At 37.5% G+C, this 23,249-nt stretch overlaps 1 protein-coding gene across 1 annotated transcript in view; it reads right to left on the reverse strand.

Moving 5' to 3' along the window:
* Positions 1–23,249, reverse strand: part of LOC122794947 (uncharacterized serine-rich protein C215.13-like) — a 796,115-nt gene that overhangs the window by 125,544 nt on the left and 647,322 nt on the right. The window contains exon 8 of the mRNA XM_044063540.1: positions 1,858–1,997. Within this exon, the coding sequence (XP_043919475.1) occupies positions 1,858–1,997 (140 nt within the window). The remainder of the gene's footprint in view (positions 1–1,857; positions 1,998–23,249) is intronic.

Genomic DNA, 23,249 nt, shown 5'->3' on the forward strand with positions numbered 1-23,249 from the left:
AGAAAATCAGTAGCATGCCATTCTACACATGGTTGGCACAGTGACACAGATATGGGCAGCACAGTGGCACAGTGGATAGTGCTGTTGTCTCACACAAGAGGTTTTCTGGTTCAGTTTTTGGCCTTCTGTGTGGAGTCTGCATGTCCTTCCTGCATTCACTTGAATTTTCTTCCAGTGCTCCGTTTTCCTCCCACACTCCATAGACATGCAGTAGATGGCTTGGGCACTTTAAAGTGGCCATGTTAGTGAGTGTGTGGGGGTGTGAGTGATATGGAAGAATAACCACAGCAGGGCTTGCCACCCAGAAGTGTGAATTTTGGCTCTAGATGATTACGCATGTTGAAGTGACACCCTGACCCCATGTGGAAAATGTGAAAAAGGGGTTATGAATGGATGGATTTTATATATGCAGAAACCCTGGATTCTAGAGATTCATGCCCTAACTTATCGCTTGACTACACAGCCTAAAATCAAATGAAACATTATTATATAGTCATAAATGCACTTTTCTTATAATATTCTACATATTGTATCTTTATTCAGAAAATGTGTCTCACTCACTTACCTTCCCTTTCCTAAACTTAACCCACCTTACTATCTTCTTCTTCTCATATGTCTCTAACATTCCACTCTCCTACCCCATATTTTGAATTGAAGTACAATACAAAAAAAAAAATTGCCTCCATTTACCATGTAAATGTTTCCTACTGTAACTACTTATATTTACTGTGTATGCCAGTCTTATTCTGTAATTTTGATGTTTTTACAATGATATTTCAGATTTATTATGTACAATTATAATTTTCGTCTATGTACTGGAGCTTTTTTCTTCAGGTCTCCACTGAAAATGGGCCTTGGCTCAGTTGGACCAACACAGTTAACAAATGTCAAATAATAAATAATAATAATAAAAAAGGGCCCCGCATGCCAGTTCTGAATTGTTCAGACTTAATTTATGCCTTATCACTCTTGCTGTCTTGGACCAGATGAAATGTTCTGTGGCATGATGAGGACATCCTTAGCTTTCAGCCTGCATAAACTGCCGGGTTATTTTAAACATGATCAAAGAAAGTAAAACACATTTAAGTAAGGTGACAGTTATTTTTCCTAAAGCATCTTAAAAATAATGTCCAGAAATTCAGGAATATACAAGTATACATATAGCGCACATTGCATATCTAATGTCCACAGTCCATCCTTTAAGATGTAGTCTCAGATTATGGGTGCCATTCACGTTGTCGAACTTTTACAAGTTCAAATGTCATATGGTCGAAACCATATGTTCGAACTTGTAAAACTTCGAATGTTTCAATGGGGATCTCCATAAAGGAAGCTTTCCCATTCCTGCAATGTAGTGCAATCTCGGACTTGGTATATTTATGTAGCGGGGGTGTGTGTGGGATGCACAGCCCCCCAAGTGGGGGATGCAGGGGTGCTTGTCCCCCTCCTTACAACCTTCAGGTAATTTTTTTGTGTTTTTTTTTTGTTTTTATAATTACATTTTTGAACTTTTAAAGTTCAAACATATGGTGTCACCCATATAGTGTTCGAACCTTTAAAAGTTCAACAATGTGATATAGACCCTCAGATTACACATACTCATTAAAGCAGCAAAAACGGTTTTACTTAGAACTGATGATATATTTTGATGTGCTTTGATAATCTGTCCTAGTCAGTTATTCATGTATCTATTCGGCAAATCTGCTTTTCCAGCCTTTTGAACATTAACTGGGTATATGTGCAATATTCTCCACCTTAAATCCTAACGAGGGTTATCAATGTATTTTCTGTAAAGAAATCTTGATTCTAATACAGAAAAAAAAACTGTATTATTTGACATATAAACATAGTAATTACCTTGAATGTATGCAGCTATGGGAGTGGGAATGAGTTGGTAGTCAGGAAGCCGTGCTGCCACCTCAGACGTAGAATTTAAAACTCTAGATACGGCATCTAGCTCAGTGATTACTTTATAATCAACAAGAGTACTTCCATCCCTACATGAAGAAAATAGATTATTAGTAATAGATCATTTCAAAATACTTGACAAGATTAGTTTAAGAGAAATGTGATGTTCTCAAGGCATGCTTTGTAACAAAATGTAATAAATAAACAAAACATCTCAGAATTCATACAAGATTATGCTTCGTTTAAAAAGTTTCAGTTTAATGTAACCCATGGTAAAACAGATACGACTAATTATACAGCATCTATTTATTTATTTTCCTTGTTCACGCTCATGACTCCGCTTTGGCACAGTGATTGTTTTTAGCAATGACAAAATGTGTATATACCTCTGATGCTGACTTTTTATTTGCATTATACATCCATTTGATAACAAATAACTTACTTTAAAGGGCATCTATAAGCAGAAACTGAAGGAAAAACATATTTATTTTCAGATGCTGATCTATGTAGATCTAACTCATCTGCATCACTGTAAATGGTGAATATGATTATATAATTTTATAGAAAAAATGCATGGTAGGACAGCCATTCAGAATCACTTTTGGACAGCAAAATCAAGTAATGTTCATCTGGGAATTGTTCATTTCTACTGAAGGTACATTTAGATAAACTCCACAGTTTACATACACAATAAATAATGTGTAGCATAACACATACTACTAATTTTAGATAAACCAGAACTTTTGAAAAGATTGAGTACAGTACCATATTCAATATACAAAAAAGTAATTATGCAGCTGCATTCAATACATATAGGAACAATAAAGGGTAAAAGGCTGATGGACACATTAATGGTAAATCTATAGGTGACTGCAAGAGGCCGATGGGCACATTAATGGTGTATCTATAGGTGGCTGAGGTAAAATTCTTCCAGCATCAACTGGTGAATCAAAAGGCACAAAGGACCAGAACTCTGATCTATTTTCCACTGGAAATCATGCCAGTATGATTTCCAAGTGTGCACCAGCAGTGATTAACTTATTTTGAGTCATTTGTTCGATCTTTAAGGTCTTTAAGTAGGTGTGATCATGAAGTTTGTATATATGTATGTAAATATATATATATATATATATATATATATATATATATATATATATATGTCTCATGTTTGTCGAAAGTACACTTAATCGACAAACAGAAGGATGAGCCCACTTTCGCGAATGTGCACGGTGCAGGGGGGGGGGAGCTTGCCCACCTGCATAAATGTGATTTAGTGGTTTTTTTTTGTTATTTTGTGTTTTGCAAAAGTGCATTTTCAACAAAGTGCACTTTCGTAAAAGTGAGTTTGAGGGTTTACGTTTCGATGAAACGTAATTTCGATGGATCAACATAGATCCATATATATATATATATATATATATATATATATATATATATATATATATGTTTTTTCTTTTAATTTATAAATGCTGCATTGTTGTATTTTACAGATAACCCATCACCTCACCCTACAGCATTAACAATACCCCACATCAATCTGAAAATGTAGTTAGAGACCCGTAAACTTAGATTGATAATTCCCTGCTCTTTGATCACCATATAGTAATAGTTCTCAGCCAATACTTCTATTTGATGCAGCTGATTACCAAGGGAATATCAGCCAAATTTACCGATGTTTGTATTCAGAACTGATCAGACCAATTATAGAAAACAACACTCCTTCTGGGGTGTACCTCACCAGATGTATTAAACAGTTGGAAAGACCCAAGATGTTCCTAACAAACAGGATTACAGGCTTAAAATCCCTAAACTACCACAAAAGACTGAAATCATCTTTCCTCTTTTTCTTTTTCTTATAGGTTCTTCAGAGTAGACCTATGCTTTGTCTTCCAAGTGAGTAATCAGGGACAGAGTAGTCCAAGATGTCTTGTATCAAACAGAACCACATCCACCAGCACAAAGAATCTAAACCTGTTTCAACAGGTTAGTAAAACAAGTGAGACAGATTCCTTACTAAGCATCTCCTTCACCTCTGGAATAGTCTCCCCCGCCTTATAAGCTGTGTGATAATCTATCTTTCTTCGGAAATGACCTGGATAATTGGATGGGTATTCATTTCACCTCAGGCTTGACTGGACTAGCCCTCCTTGAGAGAGGAGGTACAGTGTATGGTAGGACATGGTAATGGATAATGGTCACAAGACTCAGTAGCCATGAATGTCTTCAGATTCCTATAATTCTTATAATTCCTGCAAAACAGCATATTATTTATAGACTGGTGAATCACATTCTCCATATTAACAAATAAAAAGCACTAGCAGAAAATGTATGCAGAGATGTTTTATAGGCAGACACTTGAGCTGGACAATGCAAGAAAAGATACACAGCAGCTTCACCACTATAAAACTCATCAAAAGCTTTAGGGAAAGCAAAAGACTGAATGAATGAGTGACTTGTATGACTCATACCTCTCAGCATACCTCTCAACTATACAGGTTTTCACAGAATGTCCATATTTCTGCCTCATATTTTTGGTGTGTTCCTCCTAAAATCTGTTCCTTTCTGGCAAATAGCTGAGGACTGATGTAATTAAATAATGACAAACATTTGCATTTAAGACTCCACATCCTTCAGAAAATTCATGCTAATGCAAAACCTATTATTCTGTCAACTTTATAAGTTAGTAAGGGCACTATTTAAAATCTGTCCCCATTTGTCCCCCAACATTTTAGGATTTGTCCAGATTATTTTGCTCTAAGAGGTTGAGAGGTATGCCTCTCAAATGTCCAGAATTTCACAGAATGTGAAGATTTCTGACTGTGCAGATTTCTGTCTGGAGTATTTGATCTAGACAGGAACTTGTCACTATTAGTATGCCACAGAACTCTGTCCTTGGCCCCCTTCTTCTTTACTACATATGTGACATGAAATGTACTATCAAGGGACTATGGTTATCCAGGTTTCCTCAGGATTCCACACTGCAAATGATTATCAAATCCTATTCTCAGATTCAATTTCTCCAGCAAAGGCTGCTTCAAACAAATGCTTGGTGTATTGATCATGGGATTATCCTCAACATCAAGAAATGCAATATAGTTTCTTTGGTAAATGTATCATCACTACTGCTTAGCATATATGATAATAATAGTAATACTTAGTTATTATCCAGTTAGGCCCAATGGGGCACACAGTCCCTTTTGAGGGGGTGACCCAGGATTGATGTCTGGTTAGGTGACTTGCTCAAGGCAACACACCAGGCAAATGAGGGATGAGGGAATCAAACACTGTATCACAGAAACTACAGCTCACAGCCTTAACTTTCTGTGCCATTGATTAAAAATGTTTCTACCTTACACAACTTTTTCCTACATGGTATCTCTTCAAAGCTCTTGTTAGACTCGTCATTGAATATAATGCACCCTTCAGCATGTACCTTTCTAAAGACCTACGTCAGTTTGAGACATCTCAGTCTTAACTCACCAAAACGATCTCAGATCTCAATGCCCTTAAGTACTATGATATACTAAAAGCACTGTCCTCTGATTGTGTGACATAAAATCCTAATGGTTGATCTATTTTGGCCTTCCATGCTATGAATGACCAAGCACTCTGTGAAAATTTTCACTTAAACTGAACCAGTGGTAAAGCAATCACCAGCTTTATAGAGTCCTAAACCTATATTGTCACATCAATAATGAGTCTACATGAAAGGTAAGTATCCCAATGTAGCCTCCATTTCTGGACCAGGTTGTTCTTATTTATCAAGAATAATACTTTCCTGGCAACCTTTAAAACCAATCTGGATGACTGGATGTGTGATCACATTTTTTACTGGGGGTATATGGAGAGAGTCTTCTTAATGGATGACATTATCTATGTCTCATCAGTACTGGAAGATGTGGATCAGCTGGTTTCCTTGGTTGTAAGCTTAGTAAGAACCCATGAAACTACAAAGAAAGTGTGATTTCTGATAGAATGAGTGTTTCTCCTGTAGGAACAGGGCAAATTTCTCTAATAGAATAGTGTCACATTAAGTATTTACTTAGTTGTGGTCTGGTTGCATCATGGACAAAACATCAGATGTGAAGCAGAAACTGCATATAACATAAACTGATCATGAAATCCCAGCAGTTCCTTTTATTCTGCACTACACAGTGGTGTTATTTAGATGTGCAAATATTGTCAAATTTTGTCATTTTATTGCAAACTGATTCTAGTTTGATGCTTGAGTGTTGTGTAAAGTCAGCAAAGGTTTGGAAACACAGCAGTCCCAGACAACAATTTGGAAAGCACTAAATGAAGAACTACTTTAACTTTTATTACAAAGGTCAGAATGGTTTAAGTTTTTGCAAACACCAAGTACTTTGACTGCTTTTTATTGTTGTCACTATACGTTTGGGTATTTCACAGAATAGCTCTGCAAATAAGAAAGCAATTGAATGCTAAATAATTTGTGTGATTTGGACAACGTGTATTGGTGACTACAGACAGTAACTGTTTGGGCCTTAGATCTTAATAAACACATAAACTTACAGTCAAGTTCTACTCACCTAATGACTGAGGACTCCCCGTGTTGATGAAGATGGAGGCACTCCTAGTAAGAGGACATTTGTTTATATATATATATATATATATATATATATATATATATGTATATGTCTACATTTATTCTATATTCTATATATATATATATATATATATATATATATATATATATATATATGTATATGTCTACATTTATTCTATATTCTATATATATATATATATATATATATATATATATATATATATATATATATATATATATATATATATATATATATATATATATATATATATATGGCTACATTTATTCTATATTCTATATATATATATATATATATATATATATATATATATATATATATATATATATATACAGATACATCTAGTGCTTTTTTTATAAACAAAAAGGTAGGGTATGCATACAAAGTATTTGGGTTACTCCCCCCCCCCCCAAAAAAAAATACTTCTTTTTTCTCCAAATTTTCTTTCATGAAAAAATAAATAAATAAAATCTTCTTAGTATTACAACATTTGAAGTCACTTCTCACAGCAAATTATTAAGGATGATAGTGGATAATAATCTTAAAATTTACCTGCATCATCCTTCAGTTAATATAATTGTTTATTTGTGCTCTTTTTGAAGAAGTTAATAAAAGTTTCATGATTTTTGCAATTTGTTGGCCATAAATCACAAGAGATGCACCCTTTATGACATTCTGTATATGCATGCAATACAGACAGAAATAACAGTTATTAAATAACATAGGAAATGAAAGCTAGGAAGATTAAGACAGGGTTTTGAGGTGAAGGACATTTTAGATCCTCTACATTTAGGTACAAACCTTGCAGATATACTATGACTAATCAGTGGTATAAGAGGTTAGTTAGGCTAAAAAGTAAAAAAGATATAATGTCTTGCACCCCCCCCCCCCAACAAGAGCCCCTGCCTAGCAATTTTAGTGTTCCATTACTTGGCTATTTCTCCCCATTTACCATAAACACACTTCAAACCTATCAGTGTGCATACTGTTTTCTTATTTACTTCTAAAATAATTACAGATATTGAAATAAAGTAACACAAACACTGATAGCCATTTGCTAAACAATACAGTCTCACAATGAAAACAGACCTACCATGAGCAGTAAACGTTTCTGCCATTGAAGCTCACATTCATTGAAACAGCATTAATACCCACATTCAAAGAAAATGCATCTGGCCAGTGGAGGATTAAGTTTACCTGACTAAATTTCCGAAATTATTGCAAATTAGGAGCTGTCATTAAATCCCACACTGACACAAATATTCTCCAGGAGAGGCTGGCACAGACAAGTAACTGTTTTTTTGTTTGTGTCTTTCGGCTTTTCCCGGTTAGGGGTCGCCACAGCGGAACTCCGGTCTGCTAATGATTGGCAGTAGAGTTTTATGTGCTGGCTTGCCGGGCCTAATGCACAACCTTCAATAAAGGAACGCCCATTCACGCATGTTTCCACACAGAAGATGCTCTAACTGAGAATCGAACGGGCAACATCTACCTGTGAGGCGACAACACTACCGCAGCACCATGACACAAGCATATCCTAAAACTAAATACCAAGAAATGCATAATAGTATCCTTCGGGAAGTCATCCACCCCTGGTAACTAACATACCAACAGCACATCCCTTAGAGTTGACCCAGTAGTCAGGGACTTAGTGACACACCCAATCTAGCCTTTAACCATCACATGCTTATAGTGTGAGGAAATCATTCTATGTTGCACAACTTATAAATCCAAGGAAGTCATTGTTCCACTGTATTCAGCATTCATCAGAACTATCATTGCATACAATGCCCCCTTTGGTATGTACCTAACCAGGCATATCCAACAAATGGAATGTCCCAAGAGGTTCCTCACTAAAAGAATACATGGCTTAAGTAAAATGTCCTATGCAGACTGCCTCAAGGCTCTATTCCTCTATTCTGTCTCCTACAGGCTTTTGAGGAGAGATCTATGCCTCGCATGCAGGACATTGTCAGACCCTACTCTGATGGACCTCCTGCATATCTGTGAAGCAAACAGCACCAGAATAACCAGTCCTAAGGACTTGAATCTTGCCTGTGATATAAAAAGAATCTACTGGACAGACATGTATGTATCCCAGAGATTGCCCTGTCTCTGGACCAGGCCCCCCATCCATGTAAAGCAGAGTTCCTCCCTAACTCAATTCAAGTGCACAATTGGATGGGGAACAGGAAATTCATCCCTAGTTTGGCACCTATGTCTTTAATGAACACAGGCAATTTGTAAATGGTTCATCTCCCAGAGCCTAGCTTGTAAATGTTTTATCTCTGAAGCCCCTGCTTATACTTATCAAGGGTATTAGAACTTGTCAGAGATTTGGGATGCATGGCTAGGTTAAAAAGGCCCTTAGGGTCGTTAGCCTAGTAAACACCTATGGACCTATAAATCTATGAACCTTTGGGCTGTTTTCAAACTATAGGCTCCTTGCACACATTTTTAGGGCCATGCATACATACATGTATTCTTTGATTCCTTTTCCTATTTGCATTAAATTATATTCCTTGCATAATACAGCACCATTTGTTAGAATGTGTTTAAATTTATAGTTTTGAACATTCTTCCAGTAAGCAATGAAACAAAATGTATAAACCAATAATGACAAAACCACCAGTTTCAGAAAAAGGCCACTCAAACATCTGTCATTACAGTCCTTTAACATCAGTCAGTAAGCACAATCTCAGCAGAAGTAAAACGTCATCCTAATAATTCCACATTTAAGAAATCTGTAACTAAGAAAGAGGTTGCTACTAGCAAACAACATTACATTAAAGTGTTTCATCTACAAATTCAGTGCCTGCTGCCCTTGAATAATTAATTGCCTATATTGTGTTACATTTAAAAAATCGTAAGCTGGTAATATTGCATTAGGTAATGACTGACAAACCAGCAAGTAATTATGCTTCTAACGCTGCTTTCAAATTCTGCAGCACAAACAGCAACTGCAATTTGCTAAACAAAACAGTTAGTTGCACAATGAAAACAGACTTAGCATGAGCAATAGTAAAATTATCTTCCCTTGAAACTCACAATTCCATGAAAATGCACTGAAACTCATTCCCTTGAAAAAGCACTGAAACTCATAATTTCCTGAAAATGTACTGAAAGTCAAACTCACAATTGTGTCAGCAGTCTAGTAGTTGGTGTAGAGGAGTCAGGCTGTTGTCTCCACTGAAGCTCACAATTCCTTCAGTAGTCTGTTAGTTAGTGTAGACGATTCAGGTTCTCATCTCCAAGTTGCAGGGTCAAGTCTGATCAAGTTAACTGACTAACCTACCCCCCTCCAATTAGAACATTACATACCATACCTCTCACATAGCAACACACACACACACACACACACACACACACACACACACACACACACACACACACACACACACACACACACACACACCTACTCTCTCAAAGAACAACACAGACACACACCTACTCTTTCTCACACAGCAACACACACACACACACACACACACACACACACACACACACACACACACACACACACACACACACACGCACACACACACTCACACACATACCTCTCAACTATCCAGATTTTCACAGACTGTACAGATTTATCCCTCATATTTTTGGACTGTTCCTCATAAAATTTCTGACAAATCCCTGGGAAGATCTGAGGATTGCAGTCACTAAATAATGACATACATTTGAGTTCCAGACTTCATACCCTTCCGAAAATGCATGTTAGCACAAATGCTATTATTCTAGCAACTAAGTTTATAAGAGCAATATTTAATATCTGTCCCTATTTTTGTCCCCCCATTATGTCAGGCTTTGTCCAGATTTCTTGCACTTGAAGTATGCACACACACCCCTACTCTCACACAGCAACATACACACAATTACTGTCTCTCACAAAGCAAGGCACACACTTTCACACAGCAACACACATACACATACCTCTCAACTGTCCATATTTTTGCAGAATGTACAGAGTTTTGCCTCATATTTTTTGACTGCACATCAAAGTTATCATTCAGGTAAATCATTGGGAAGATCTGAGGATTGCAGTCACTAAATAATGATGTACATTTGAGTTTCAGACTTCATATCCTTAGCAGAAAATGCATGTTAGTGCAAATGCTATTATTCTAGCAACTCGCTAAGTTTATAAGAGCAATATTTAAAATATGTCCCTAGTTTTGTCCTCCATTCAATCAGACTTTGTCCAGATTTCCTTCACTGAAGAGGTTGAGAGGTATGCACACACATTCTTAATCTCTCACACAGCAACACACACACACAAACACACCTTCTCTCTCACACAGCAACACACACACACACACACACACATGCACACACGTACACGCACACACATATACACACACACACATCACATACACACACACACACATGCACACACACACACACACACACACACACACACACACACACACACACACACACACACACACACACACACACACACACACACTCTCTCTCTCTCACCTGCTCAGATTGGCTAGTTTAAATTATGTTTATTTTTACATACTCATTACCATGTAATGCAAGCATGGTTTTACTTAAAGGAGAAGACACCACTGAGGTGCAGTATGTTGTACCAGCACATACCATCACAAAAAAGCCCTGGGTATATCCATGTATGGGATACACCCATTACATCAAATGGATGTGGTGTTGAATACCAAAAGGTCAGCTTTAAAAAGTTCAACCACAAAAAGGTTGAACCTATATGCTACCAACACTCAGACCTGGTATTTATAAGTAGCAGAAGATGAGAGGGCTTGCCCCCTGCACGTAACAGGTTTACATTATTTTTTAGTTTTTTTAGTTTTTTTGCCATTCAACCTTTTGAAGTCAAGCTTTTGGGACTCCATTTGACGTAATGCATGTATTCCATCTATATCTATATCTATCTACCTATATAGATATATATATATATATATATATATATATATATATATATATATATATGTATATATATTTGCGATGATACAACAGTCATTGGCCAGATCTCCAAGGGTGATGAGTCAGCGTATAGGAGGGAAGTGGAGAACCTTTATGAAGTAGTGTTGGAACAGTAATCTCTCTCTTAATACCAGCAAAAAGAAAGAGATGATCATTGATACACAGAGGAATAGAGGGCAACATTTGCCATTATATATTTGTGAGTCTGAGTTGGAAAGACTGGTTACATTCAAAGTCCTCAGTATTATTATATTATTGTCTGTTTATCATCTTAGATTGCTTTTTCCTGTTAATTGTTGTTTTTATATGTTGCTGGAGGATTTGCAGAATAAGAATTTCATTTGTACATATGACAATAAAGTTGAATTCAATTGAATTGAAAATATATATATACGTGTGTGTGTGTGGGTGTGTGTTTACTTATTACAGAGCCCATGGAATTAACTATAGGAGGTGCTGAGAGCATCACAGATCGTTCTTATTTTTTTATTCTGTAGATTCTACTTGCCAATTAATTACTAAATCAGTGTGTAGTGAACGTAAATCCAGATCAATGTTACTGTGCTTCCAGATGGTTGTATCAGTAAACAATCCTGTACGCTAGGAATAAGATAAAAATTGCTGCATTGACATTGTAGAGTTAAAGCTGTTCCCCATGAGCTCAGTCTTTGAAAATAGGACAGCACTGATGACAAAAGATTTTCAGAAAGTTATGATGTGAAAGAAAAACAATTTTGTTTGTGGAAAGAAAATATGCCATATGAAAATAATTACCTTTTCTAAGACTGATGAAAAGGGATTTAATACTGAGATAATTGTAAAGGCAGAGACTTCAAGGGCAGAAACATCTTTCTGTAGACACAAAGCATAGACCTTGGACAGTATAGGACCAAATATATCTGAGATGCATCTTTTTATCAGAATTTTAGGTGGAATAGTTTAAAAGAAGGAAAGTGTTTTATGATTTATTTTATTTAAAATATTTGACAGAGTAAACTAAAATGTATAAATGCTTCATTCTGGTAAATATGGATGCACTGTCAGGTTAAGGGACACGTTCAGTGTTAGATAGTAGGCCAATTAGGACTCTGGGAGTTAAACCCAGGACTAAATAATAAATCTCATTAAACCTCTACACTCAGCTGATAGATATTAGGTGATGTTCATCACATCATCAGCTCAGCTTGGATCCTGAAATTTCATGTTGGCTACAGGCTCTCTAATCTCTCTCTCTCTCTCTCTCTAGTTCTTGTTTTTTTTTTCTTTTTGTTTATTTTTTGAGGTGAGGTACTGTTGAAATACAATGTTGTGAATGATTAAAAGGAGCTAACAAAATATCACTGCTACCTAGAAGTGTGAGGGAAGCAATGAGGCCAAAAGAAGGTTAACAGAAGAGTAATACAGGTGTTGAATGAAGCAGAGGTAGAAACTGAAAGGAAGCTGGCAGAAGGGCTCAAGACATGCAGACTCCGCACAGAAGGCACCCCAGCTGAGAATTGAAATGGAGAACCTCTTGCTGTAAGGTGACAGTGCTAACTGCTGGCCCACCTTGGCCACCCCTGCATTTCTACATATTGCTGTAAAAATGTTTAAAGTATTTAACCTGTTTACTTTTCATGAAGTGAAAAATATAAAGTAACAGAATTAAGAGAAAAAAATGGGGATTGATGTACAACTAGAAAGAATTTGATGTTTATTCACTACCTTCTCTTTACAATTGCACAAAGTCCTTCAAAGAATATATTTGCTTATGATACAGAGCTTAAGAATTGAATCACAAATTGAAAATTTAGTGAGCTGCATGATTAATTAATAAGAGACAGATTAGTCTGAGGTATAATACATGATGAATCAATGGTCTAGCTTTCAAGAAAAACAGACTTGAACTTTTCAGAAATGGTGGATGTGTGCATAGCAATTGGCAAAAATTCCTGATAAAATACTATATAGGCAGCTTCTAGATCACAATGTGTGACCAACAACATGATTTTTTGATATGCTTTCAGTATAATGGCTGCATAATATATTGCCGTACATACTATAAACTCCACTATGAATGATGGGTTATTTACTGGTGGGTTCTTCATTGATCTGACAAGAGCAATGAGAATGTTAACCATAATATTCTACTTTGCAAACTAAGCAGGATAAACATTGGTCAAAATATAGTGCAACAGCTCAGAAGCTACCTCACAAAGAGAGGATTTTATTCAGGTTTATGCTCACAATGCATATTCAGAATCTGGTACACTCAACATAGTTGTACCCTAAGGTTCAGTCACTGGTCTGTTATGCTTTCCCTCTTTATAAATGACATTACCTGGAACTCCCACAAATCAACCTGTTTATGTATGGTGATGATGTCCTTCTTCTTGCTGCTAATAAGAACATTAAAGAACTGCAAAAAAAGTTTTTGCATCTCTGTAAATGGAGAAACAACAATTAGCTCAAAATTAATCCCAGCAAATCTAGTTTGGATGCTATTTGTTGCTTATCAAACTCTTTCAAATCTTCTTCCATTTTTAATAAATGATAGCTCAATGTCATATCCCCCATCACACCATGGAATCATATAGGGGTAACAATCAAAATCACTCTATCCATCACCCTGCATACTGAAAATGTTGTTACCAAAATACTTACACATTTAAGCTTTGCTAACAAATTCACCATTGGCTCACCAAGCCATAGCAAAAAAAAGTCTTAACACCCAAACCAGACAATGGCCTACCATTATTGTCACACCACTCTACCCATAAATCCAAGTTGCTGAAAATAACATCTGTACTTTGTCTGACTTGCAGATAAAAGAACCCATAATGGAGAGCACAGATGGCTACTTTGTCTGACTTGCAGATAAAAGAACCCATAATGGAGAGCACAGATGGCTACTTTGTCTGACTTGAAGATAAAAGAACCCATAATGGAGAGCACAGATGACTACTTTGTCTGACTTGCAGATAAAAGAACCCATAATGGAGAGCACAGATGGCTACTTGCATATGCCATGCCCATACTAGTACGTTCTTCTTTAAAACAAGGGTCTCCACTTAGATTCACTTTTATCTTTAAGGACCCAGCATACACATTTAGCAACTGTAACAAAGATGACCCAGCCTTTATATGGCCACAATTTAAAACTGCTATAGGCAAAATAAATTTTGCAAAACTAACCCCTGCTATCTTCAACCTGAAAAAAGAATCTAACAAAACTAAATGCATTTGAAGCAAGGTAGAAAGGGCATCTTCATAATAAGGATAAATGTAATTGGTTTTGCAGCTCTAGATAACTACTGCCAAACTTTCTCATAATTTATTAAATATTGGCACCTTTCATAAACAATCTTTATATTAGGAGGCACTGCAATCTTTCTATATAGTGTATATAGTCATCATATATTATAATTATCTCTTTTCTTCACATTGTACTGTTCATTATAGTTTTGTACTATATTCTGTTGTCATCTGGTAAATGTTTATACTTTTAAAAGGGCAGTGGCAAATACTGAAAATTTGATAGGTCACTGATATCTATGATGTACTATATTGTATTTCATTACTGCTGTTCCTGTTATGTACTGCATATTTCATTATTGCTTTTCTTTGTAACTGTTGTTCAACTTGAGTCCAGGTTGTAGAAAAAAAAAAAAAAAACTACCTGGATAAGAAACTGCAATCAATCAATAAATAACACAAAACTACAATGTATTATTAGGTTCTGAGAAGAGAGACTTGGGGACAAATTACAATTTGCAATTACAAGTGATAGTGGGATCATTTCAAAATATGCCAGATTTTCAGGCAATGGCATCTGTTAGTAACTTGATATGCTTTTAAGATATAATACATAAACAAGTGAATTTCTGTGAAAGCTAAGAACTGGAGAATTTCTGTGTTCATTGTGCAGTTGCTGGCTCCTTTATTGGCATAGTTTTATCTGAATAAAAGATATTCATTTATTGAGGTCTCAAACCTCAGTGATCTCCACTATATTTGGATGATATCAGTTCATAGGTTCATGGATAAATGCTAGGCTGTCAATCTGCAGACTATTACAAGCCTAACCAATAAGTAGAAGTCAGAATCAAATCCTGTACCTTGTATCTGTGATGTAAATACCTTAATTGTTGTGCCACCCCCCCAAAAAAAGTTTTCTTATTGGTCATATTTATTGCATATTCTACGTGCTTTCATGTAGCTACATTCCACTCTCGTAATCAATGCCCATACTAAATAATATAGTAAATACATAGAGACAACACTTAACATAGTTAGTTTAGTAGCAGGCACTTGGGATCTTAGGTTAACAGTAACCTGAACTTTGATCACTGTGTGTCCATGGTAGTGAGAAAATGTAGCTATTTTTCACTATGCATCTATGTAATTATCCTAATATCCTTTGAAGTGGACAGTGACAGTATACAAACCATGAAGCATACTCAAAGAAATAAATATCTTCCACTTTTGATTATAAGATTTTCCTGTATTATGCCTTTTTGCTTTTTAAATTATTGAAAACTGAGCAGAAAAGCAACTGCTATTACATCAAAACTCTTTCCTGTAAGACAATATATAACTTTGTAGCACTTTGCCTTCTTGTAGAGCTGGCAAGGCAGTGCAAAGCAGTAATGGCTGTGGTGGATGAGCAGTCATCGCTAACAGAGGATGCTATGTTGGTCAGACCTGGAGGGAGCTATTAAAACAGCACTGACCTTGTCTTGTCTTGTACTGATCAATGCCTTTTGCATCACAGAAAAGATAGGGAAGACACACATTAAGACCTGTTAAAGTTCTATGAAATGCTGGTGTAGGATTAATATTGCTCCTCACAGACTTAGGCACAGATGTCAGACATTTGGAAGACTTGAATGTTATGCTTTGCTGTTGCAGACACCGTCACTGATGAAAGCCCATTAATGACACCTTGAACTTTACAGCAGCTTGTGGGAGAAATAAATAATCCCCCAATTTACAGGATTGGCTATGAATTATTTTTTGCCATATGTATATTACTGTGAACCTGTCCTCAGTAAAGCAAGTCACTGTTCTGCCCTATCTGATATAATGGATATACAATTGTTTGCTAGAAAAACTAATTTCTTTCTAGTATTACTGATGATATATCTACTTGGAATGCATACAGTTCATTTGGTACTGACTTTGTTATTCATCATGTTTAATATTAAAGAAAAAAATATGTTCAAGCATGTCCCCAGTGACCATGGAAGAAGAATAAATTGAAAGCAGGTAGACAGACGTAATCTAAATAGTTGTATTCATGTTGAGGTTATTTACTCATGAATCTTGTCTTATAATATCAATAAAATAGGCTTTCTGGACAGACTGCAAGCTCAGTATCTGTCAGACTTCAATAATGCATATAGCAGACATAAGGGCATAAAAAAGTTTTTGTCAAAGCAGGCAAAGATAAGGTGTTGTGTACTTATGTCATAGGGATGGACACAAGCAGTTTAGGTGCGCAAAGCAGAGCTTCTACATATTTACAAATTATAAATACTTACATATATTTACATATATGTGCTTATTCGCCCACACACACACACATATATCTATATATTTTTACTATGCTTAAAAACCTCAGCTTTGGCCGGCTAAGATCTAGCTGTATTCAACTGGACGTATAAGAGAATTTAAGTATCTTTATCTGAACTTTTTTTCAAATAATACAGTATTTAAATTGATTTAATTGTGTTGCCTGAAAATTAAGTAATCTGGAAGCTTTGTCTCTGTTCTTCAGTTAGTCCCTGGTTGAATTTTATTATTTGTTAAGTAATTGCAGGTGTGGGGGTAGCCACATTCTTTGTCTCTCTGTCACTGCCTATTTAAGTGGTACAGTTCGAAATATTTTCTGCTTAAAAACCTCAGCTTTGGCCGGCAAAGATCTAGCTGTGTTCAACTGGATGTACAAGAGAATTTAAGTACCTTTATCTGAACTTTTTTTCAAATAATACAGTATTTAAATTGATTTAATTGTATTGCCTGAAAATTAACTGATCTGGAAGCTTTGATTCTGCTCTTCAGTTAATTTCCCACCCACCCTCTCTGTTTCTGTTTTGGTGTTAGTCTTAGTGGCTTTGAAACTGCCCGCCCATCTTGTAAATTCGTGTTTGGAAACCCCTTCTGGGCCCATCTCATTTGCTCACTCAACCGAGTGCAGTGAGATCATATTCTGATTTCAGGCACTCCTACTGTGTATAAAGAGAGCATCTGGGAAAGAGAGCAAGGCTTCTGAGCCCCCCAAGCCCTTCTGTGTTGGAGGGGAGCCTTCTGGCTTAGTTTTGTTTCTTATAACTAGCCAGTTTTCTAGTTTCAGCACTCAAATCTGTTTCTTTGAACTCAGCACTTGTTCAGAACTCATTGTAAGCACTACATAAGCTGCAAATTACTACAGCACTCAACTTTCCTCACTTGTCTAGAGGAAAGCAATTTTTAGTACTTAATAAATGAGCACTTATCCAGGCATGTCTAAGAGTCAGCTCCCAGTGATTTCTCCTGTCTATCTGATGGAGCTGGGCATCTTGGGGCAATGCAGCAATTGCCTCATGTACACAGACAACCATCTCCTCCTACCACCTAACACTATAACCTGTGAGAGATGCACTTATATAGCCAAACTGGAAGCAAAGCTCTCTTCACCCAAGACTGGACTAGACAGTCAAGTGGAGAAGGTAAACACTTGCACCACACCACACTCATCACAGTCACTCAAAACCTACACCACCAAAACACACACATAGAAACACAAAACACACACCTACATTTGCAGAGGCTCTCAATAAAATCTGCTCAAGCATCAGGGACATCCAAAGCATAAACGAAAGCAAACTCCACCCCCCTACACAACCCAAATGACACATAGCCCACAAACTCAGTGTGCCACTCAACCACAGCCCATAAGGCATAACAACGTACCCAACACTCTAGTCATAGGTGACTCTATAGTCAGGCACACTGATGTTCCACTCACTAGACTAAACAAGGAGAAAGTTACTGTCAGCTGCCTGTCAGGTGCCTGGATCCGCCACATAATTCATGCACTCAGGTCACTCCACAATAAGTACAAATATGACACTGTCATTGTCCATGTTGGTGTGAATGACCTGAGACGTATCTCCCTGGACTTCATGAAAAGAGACATGGAGGAGTTCTCCAATCTTGTATCCCAGGCAGGTATGACACTAACCCTGAGTAGCATCCTGCCATCAAGCAGAATGATACCACAGTACAAGGACAAAATGATTGACTTCAACAATTGGCTAAGCTTCTGGTGTCATTCTAAGGGGATCCAGTATTTGTCTGCCTGGGACGACATGATCGACAGGCCACGATGCTTTGCAAGAGATGGCCTGCACCTGTCACTCTTAGGATTCCGGATACTGGCTAAAGCTCTTGCCACCCCTATAGTGCCTTTTTTAAGCAAGGCTCAAATGACAAATTCACCACCGTAACAGGTACAAGCAAGCAAATCTGAGGGTAATGCTACTCAATGCTAGAAGTCTAAACCTCAAAATGCACTCATTCGAGGCACTCCTTAAAATGGAGAACATTGACATCTGTGCAGAGACAGAGAGCTGGTTCAAAGCTCCAGAGAGCACCCCTGCATTACCAGGCTACAATTCATACCACACCTTTCGGCCACCTAACCCAGAACGAAGCACTAAAGGCGGAGGCGTGTCCATATTCATTAAGGATATCCACACTTCCAGGCTAGTTGCACAGCATAATGCATCCGAGATTATCCAAGTGCAACTAACTCTGGGCACGACTGAAATCCAAATTGTAGCTTGCTACAGACCCCCCACCGTGCCCCAGGATTCCAACTCCTCATTTCTTGATACACTGGAAAGAATTAGGATACAACCCAACACCCTAATAATGGGCGATTTCAACTACTCCACCATTAACTGGGAAAACTACTCATGTACCAACTCTTTTGCTCAAAGTTTTCTAGAATTCATAAATTCCAACACCTTGGATCAACTTATTCACACCCCCACCAGGGGCAGCAATATCCTAGACCTGGTCATTACCAACATGGGAAACCAGTGTTCCACACCAGAGGTCAATTCCTCGTTGGTCAGATCCGACCACAAGCTAATCAGCCTAGACATCCACATCCCTCCCCCACCACCAATTAGGGAAACCATCGTAAAAAACTTCTCCAAAGCCAACTTCACACTTCTTAAGACAGAAGTGACAAACTTCATGACACCCATGCAGACGGACAATAGAGGTATGACTGCTGAATCCTACACCAATGCACTTTAAAAGCACTTACATGAGTGCATGGATCATGCTATCCCTAATAGAACCAAGATGTTATCCTCCAAAAAAAGGAAGCCAATCTGGTGGTCCTCTGCCATAAACAAACTTTACAACAAAAGAAAGAAACTGCTGCAAAAAAGAGTAAAATCCTATGAGTGGAGGAACTCCCTGGTCAACCTCAGTAAGAAGCTGAGATCCCTCATAAAATCCTCCAAAGCTAGTTACGAAAACAAAATTGCCACTGACTCTAAAGACAACCACAAAGCATTCTATAGCTATGTCAAGAATCTAAATGGGAACACTCAGATCTGCTCTGAGTTACAGCGCAATGGCTCTAAATATACAGAACTAACTGATATTGCCAACATCCTAGCAGATAGGTTCAGTGCTAACTTTACCCCCCTCTCACCCCCTAGAGGGCCCATCTCTATACCGGAAGAATGCAAAGTTCCTATAATCACGGCTGCACAGGTAAAAAACACACTCTCCAAAGCCAAGAACACAGCATCCATGGGACCTGATAATATCCCAGGCTGCGTTCTACATGAACTACAGAATGAACTGGCACACTACCTAAGTACCATGTTCAATCATAGCCTCACCTCAGGCTTTGTACCCACTGAATGGCGCACCGTGACGGTTATCCCACTCCACAAAGGGGGAACCACGATGGACCCCGGGAACTACCGCCCCATTAGCCTGACGAGCCTGGTCTGCAAGGCCATGGAACGTATCATCATGGAACTCATAAACAAAGACATTGGTAATCTCCAAACTCTGGAACCTACCCAGTTTGGATTTGTAAAAGGCAGATCATGTCTCCTAAACCTGATTGACTTCTTTGGAGCAGTCACCAAAGCCATAGATGAGGGTAAAATGGTTCACACAGCTTATCTAGATCTCGCCAAGGCCTTTGACACCATCCCACACTCTGGAATTATAGATAAGCTCACTAAACTAGGTATAAATCCCTATGTCACAAGATGGGTTGCCAACTGGCTCACGGACAGAACCCACACTGTGAAAGTAGCAGATTCCAAATCTGACATTAGACCAGTGACAAATGGAGTACCACAGGGTTCAGTCCTGGGTCCTCTCCTATTTGGTATCCACTTCTCTGAAGTGCAGGCTAACACAGAAGGTCTTTGGCTAACAAAGTTTGCAGATGACTGCAAACTAGGAGCCATAATTGAAACTCCTAATGATGTGAACAAACTACAAAAGGGCCTCACTGAGACAGATACTTGGTGTCAAAGCCATGGCCTGAAGCTCAATGCCAAAAAGTGTATTGTCATCCCTTTTGGTAAAATCTCTGTACCCATGAACTACCATATAGCTGGTAGTCCACTTAATGCAGAAAATGTGATAAGAGACCTTGGGACACAGGTGGACAGCAGTCTCTCCTTTGATAATCACATCGCCACAGTGGTCAGGAAATCCTTCTATGTGGCTCATCTCATCACAAAAGGATTTTCATCCAGAAAAAAAGAGGTCATTGTTCCCCTCTACTCATCACTCATTAGACCCATTATAGAGTACAACGCCCCTTTTGGTATGTACCTCACAAGACATCTACAACAACTGGAAAGACCACAGAAATACCTCACAAAGAGGATTACTGGCCTCAAACAGATGTCCTACACAGACCGTCTCAAAAAATTATAGCTTTACTCCATCACATATCGCCTACTCAGGGGTGATCTCTGCCTAACATACAAAGCTATGTCAAACCCAGAGCTGTTGGACATGCTCCACTTAAAGAAATCCCAATCCCTCCGAGCTACACACTCTAGGGACCTAAACTTTGTCACCACAATAAACAGAACATGCTGGAGGGATAGATTCCTGTCCCAGAGACTTCTCATACTCTGGAACAGACTCTATCTATGTCAAACAGAGCTCCACATTAGCACTCTTCAAGAAAAATCTTGATGATTGGATGGGAAATGGGAAATTCACCCCGGGGATCACTTCTGTGGCTTTGTTCGACAGGGGCGCAGGAAAATAATTTTCTTGGGTGGCGAAACCAGGGTACATTTTTTGGCTAGGCTTGTATGGGCTCTAGGGCCGATAGCCTAGTACCTACCTATGAATCTATGAACCTATGTGTGTACGTATACATATATATATATATATATATATATATATATATATATAGGAGATTCCCCTTTCTTGCACTGTATTGGCATCTCAGAGTGAGAATATTTAAGTAGGAGGGAGTGTAGCGGGTGCAGGGGGGCTTGCCCCCCTGCTAGCAATGTGTGGATTGTTTTTGTGTGTGTTTATTTTTTTAACTTCACATTTTTGAATATTCAAATGTTCGATCATATGGTATTGGCCATATGAATTTCGGGCATTTGAATGTTCGATTATGTGAAATAGATCCATATATATATATATATATATATATATATATATATATATATATATATATATATATATGTGTGTGTGTGTGTGTGTGTGTGTATGTGGTTTCACTTATGATGCTTGAAATACTGAAATATTGAATTTCAGTATGTCAAGACCAGAAGAACAAAAGTGCAATTTGTCAAAACTACACTTTGTCGAATCTGAGAATGTCAACTGTACAGTACGTATTTCCCGGTATGAGTATATAGTGTTTTGTGTCTTTAAGACATAGTGGTATGTGAGTGTTGAAGACATTGGTCAGTGTGTGGTTATGTTTGGAGATATAGCTAAATGTATAGTTGTTAAGGATTTAGGGGAGGGATATGTTTGTGTTATATTTTTGGATGTTGTAGGTGCAGTTTAGGGTAGGTGGGTGAGGGTGTGTGTGTATAAGTCTTGAGTGTGGTGATTTTTTTACATGTGTGGTGTGTGTAATGGGAGTGTATGGGCTCGTAGAGGTATGTGTGTTGCTGTTTTTGAGTTAGTGTGACGTTGGAGTTGGTATATATAAGTAGGGGGGTGTGGGGGGTGCAAGGTAGCTTGTCCCCCTGCGTGAATCTAGAGTAGTGTGTTTTGTTATTTATTTATTTATTTATTTATTTTGTTTTGCTAATTTTTATCTTGGGGAAGGTTTCTTGTTTTGAGTATTGGTATTTCATGTTTTTGTGGTTGTGGAGTTTAGTTTTTCTGGTCTCGAGATACTGAAATTTGATATTTCAGTATTTTAAGCATCAGCAGTGAATCTACATATATACACATATATATATATAAGCAATTAAGTCCTCACTGTATTATACCTTAAACCTCCCATAGTGAAGACCTATAGGATACACTTAAATGGCTCTTAAGGACATGTCAGTGTTCCAGCTATATGGCTTTTGAATATCCGTGACTTTTATACATTTTAACTTTTAAGTCTTTTGGGTACATTCAAGCTAGTAAAGCAAAAACCACCAAAAGCTATAATCATGACATATTTTGAACTTCTTGCGACCTCTTCAGTACAGCAAAAGTGGATTGTTTAACTATATTTTAGAAATACAAGGCTTGAAACCATGTCTGATGCTCATATATACTAAGGTGATTGCCAAA

This window comes from Protopterus annectens, chromosome 2.part1 (genome assembly GCF_019279795.1).
Source record: "Protopterus annectens isolate FY-2018-M chromosome 2.part1, PAN1.0, whole genome shotgun sequence".
Lineage (NCBI taxonomy): Eukaryota > Metazoa > Chordata > Ceratodontiformes > Protopteridae > Protopterus > Protopterus annectens.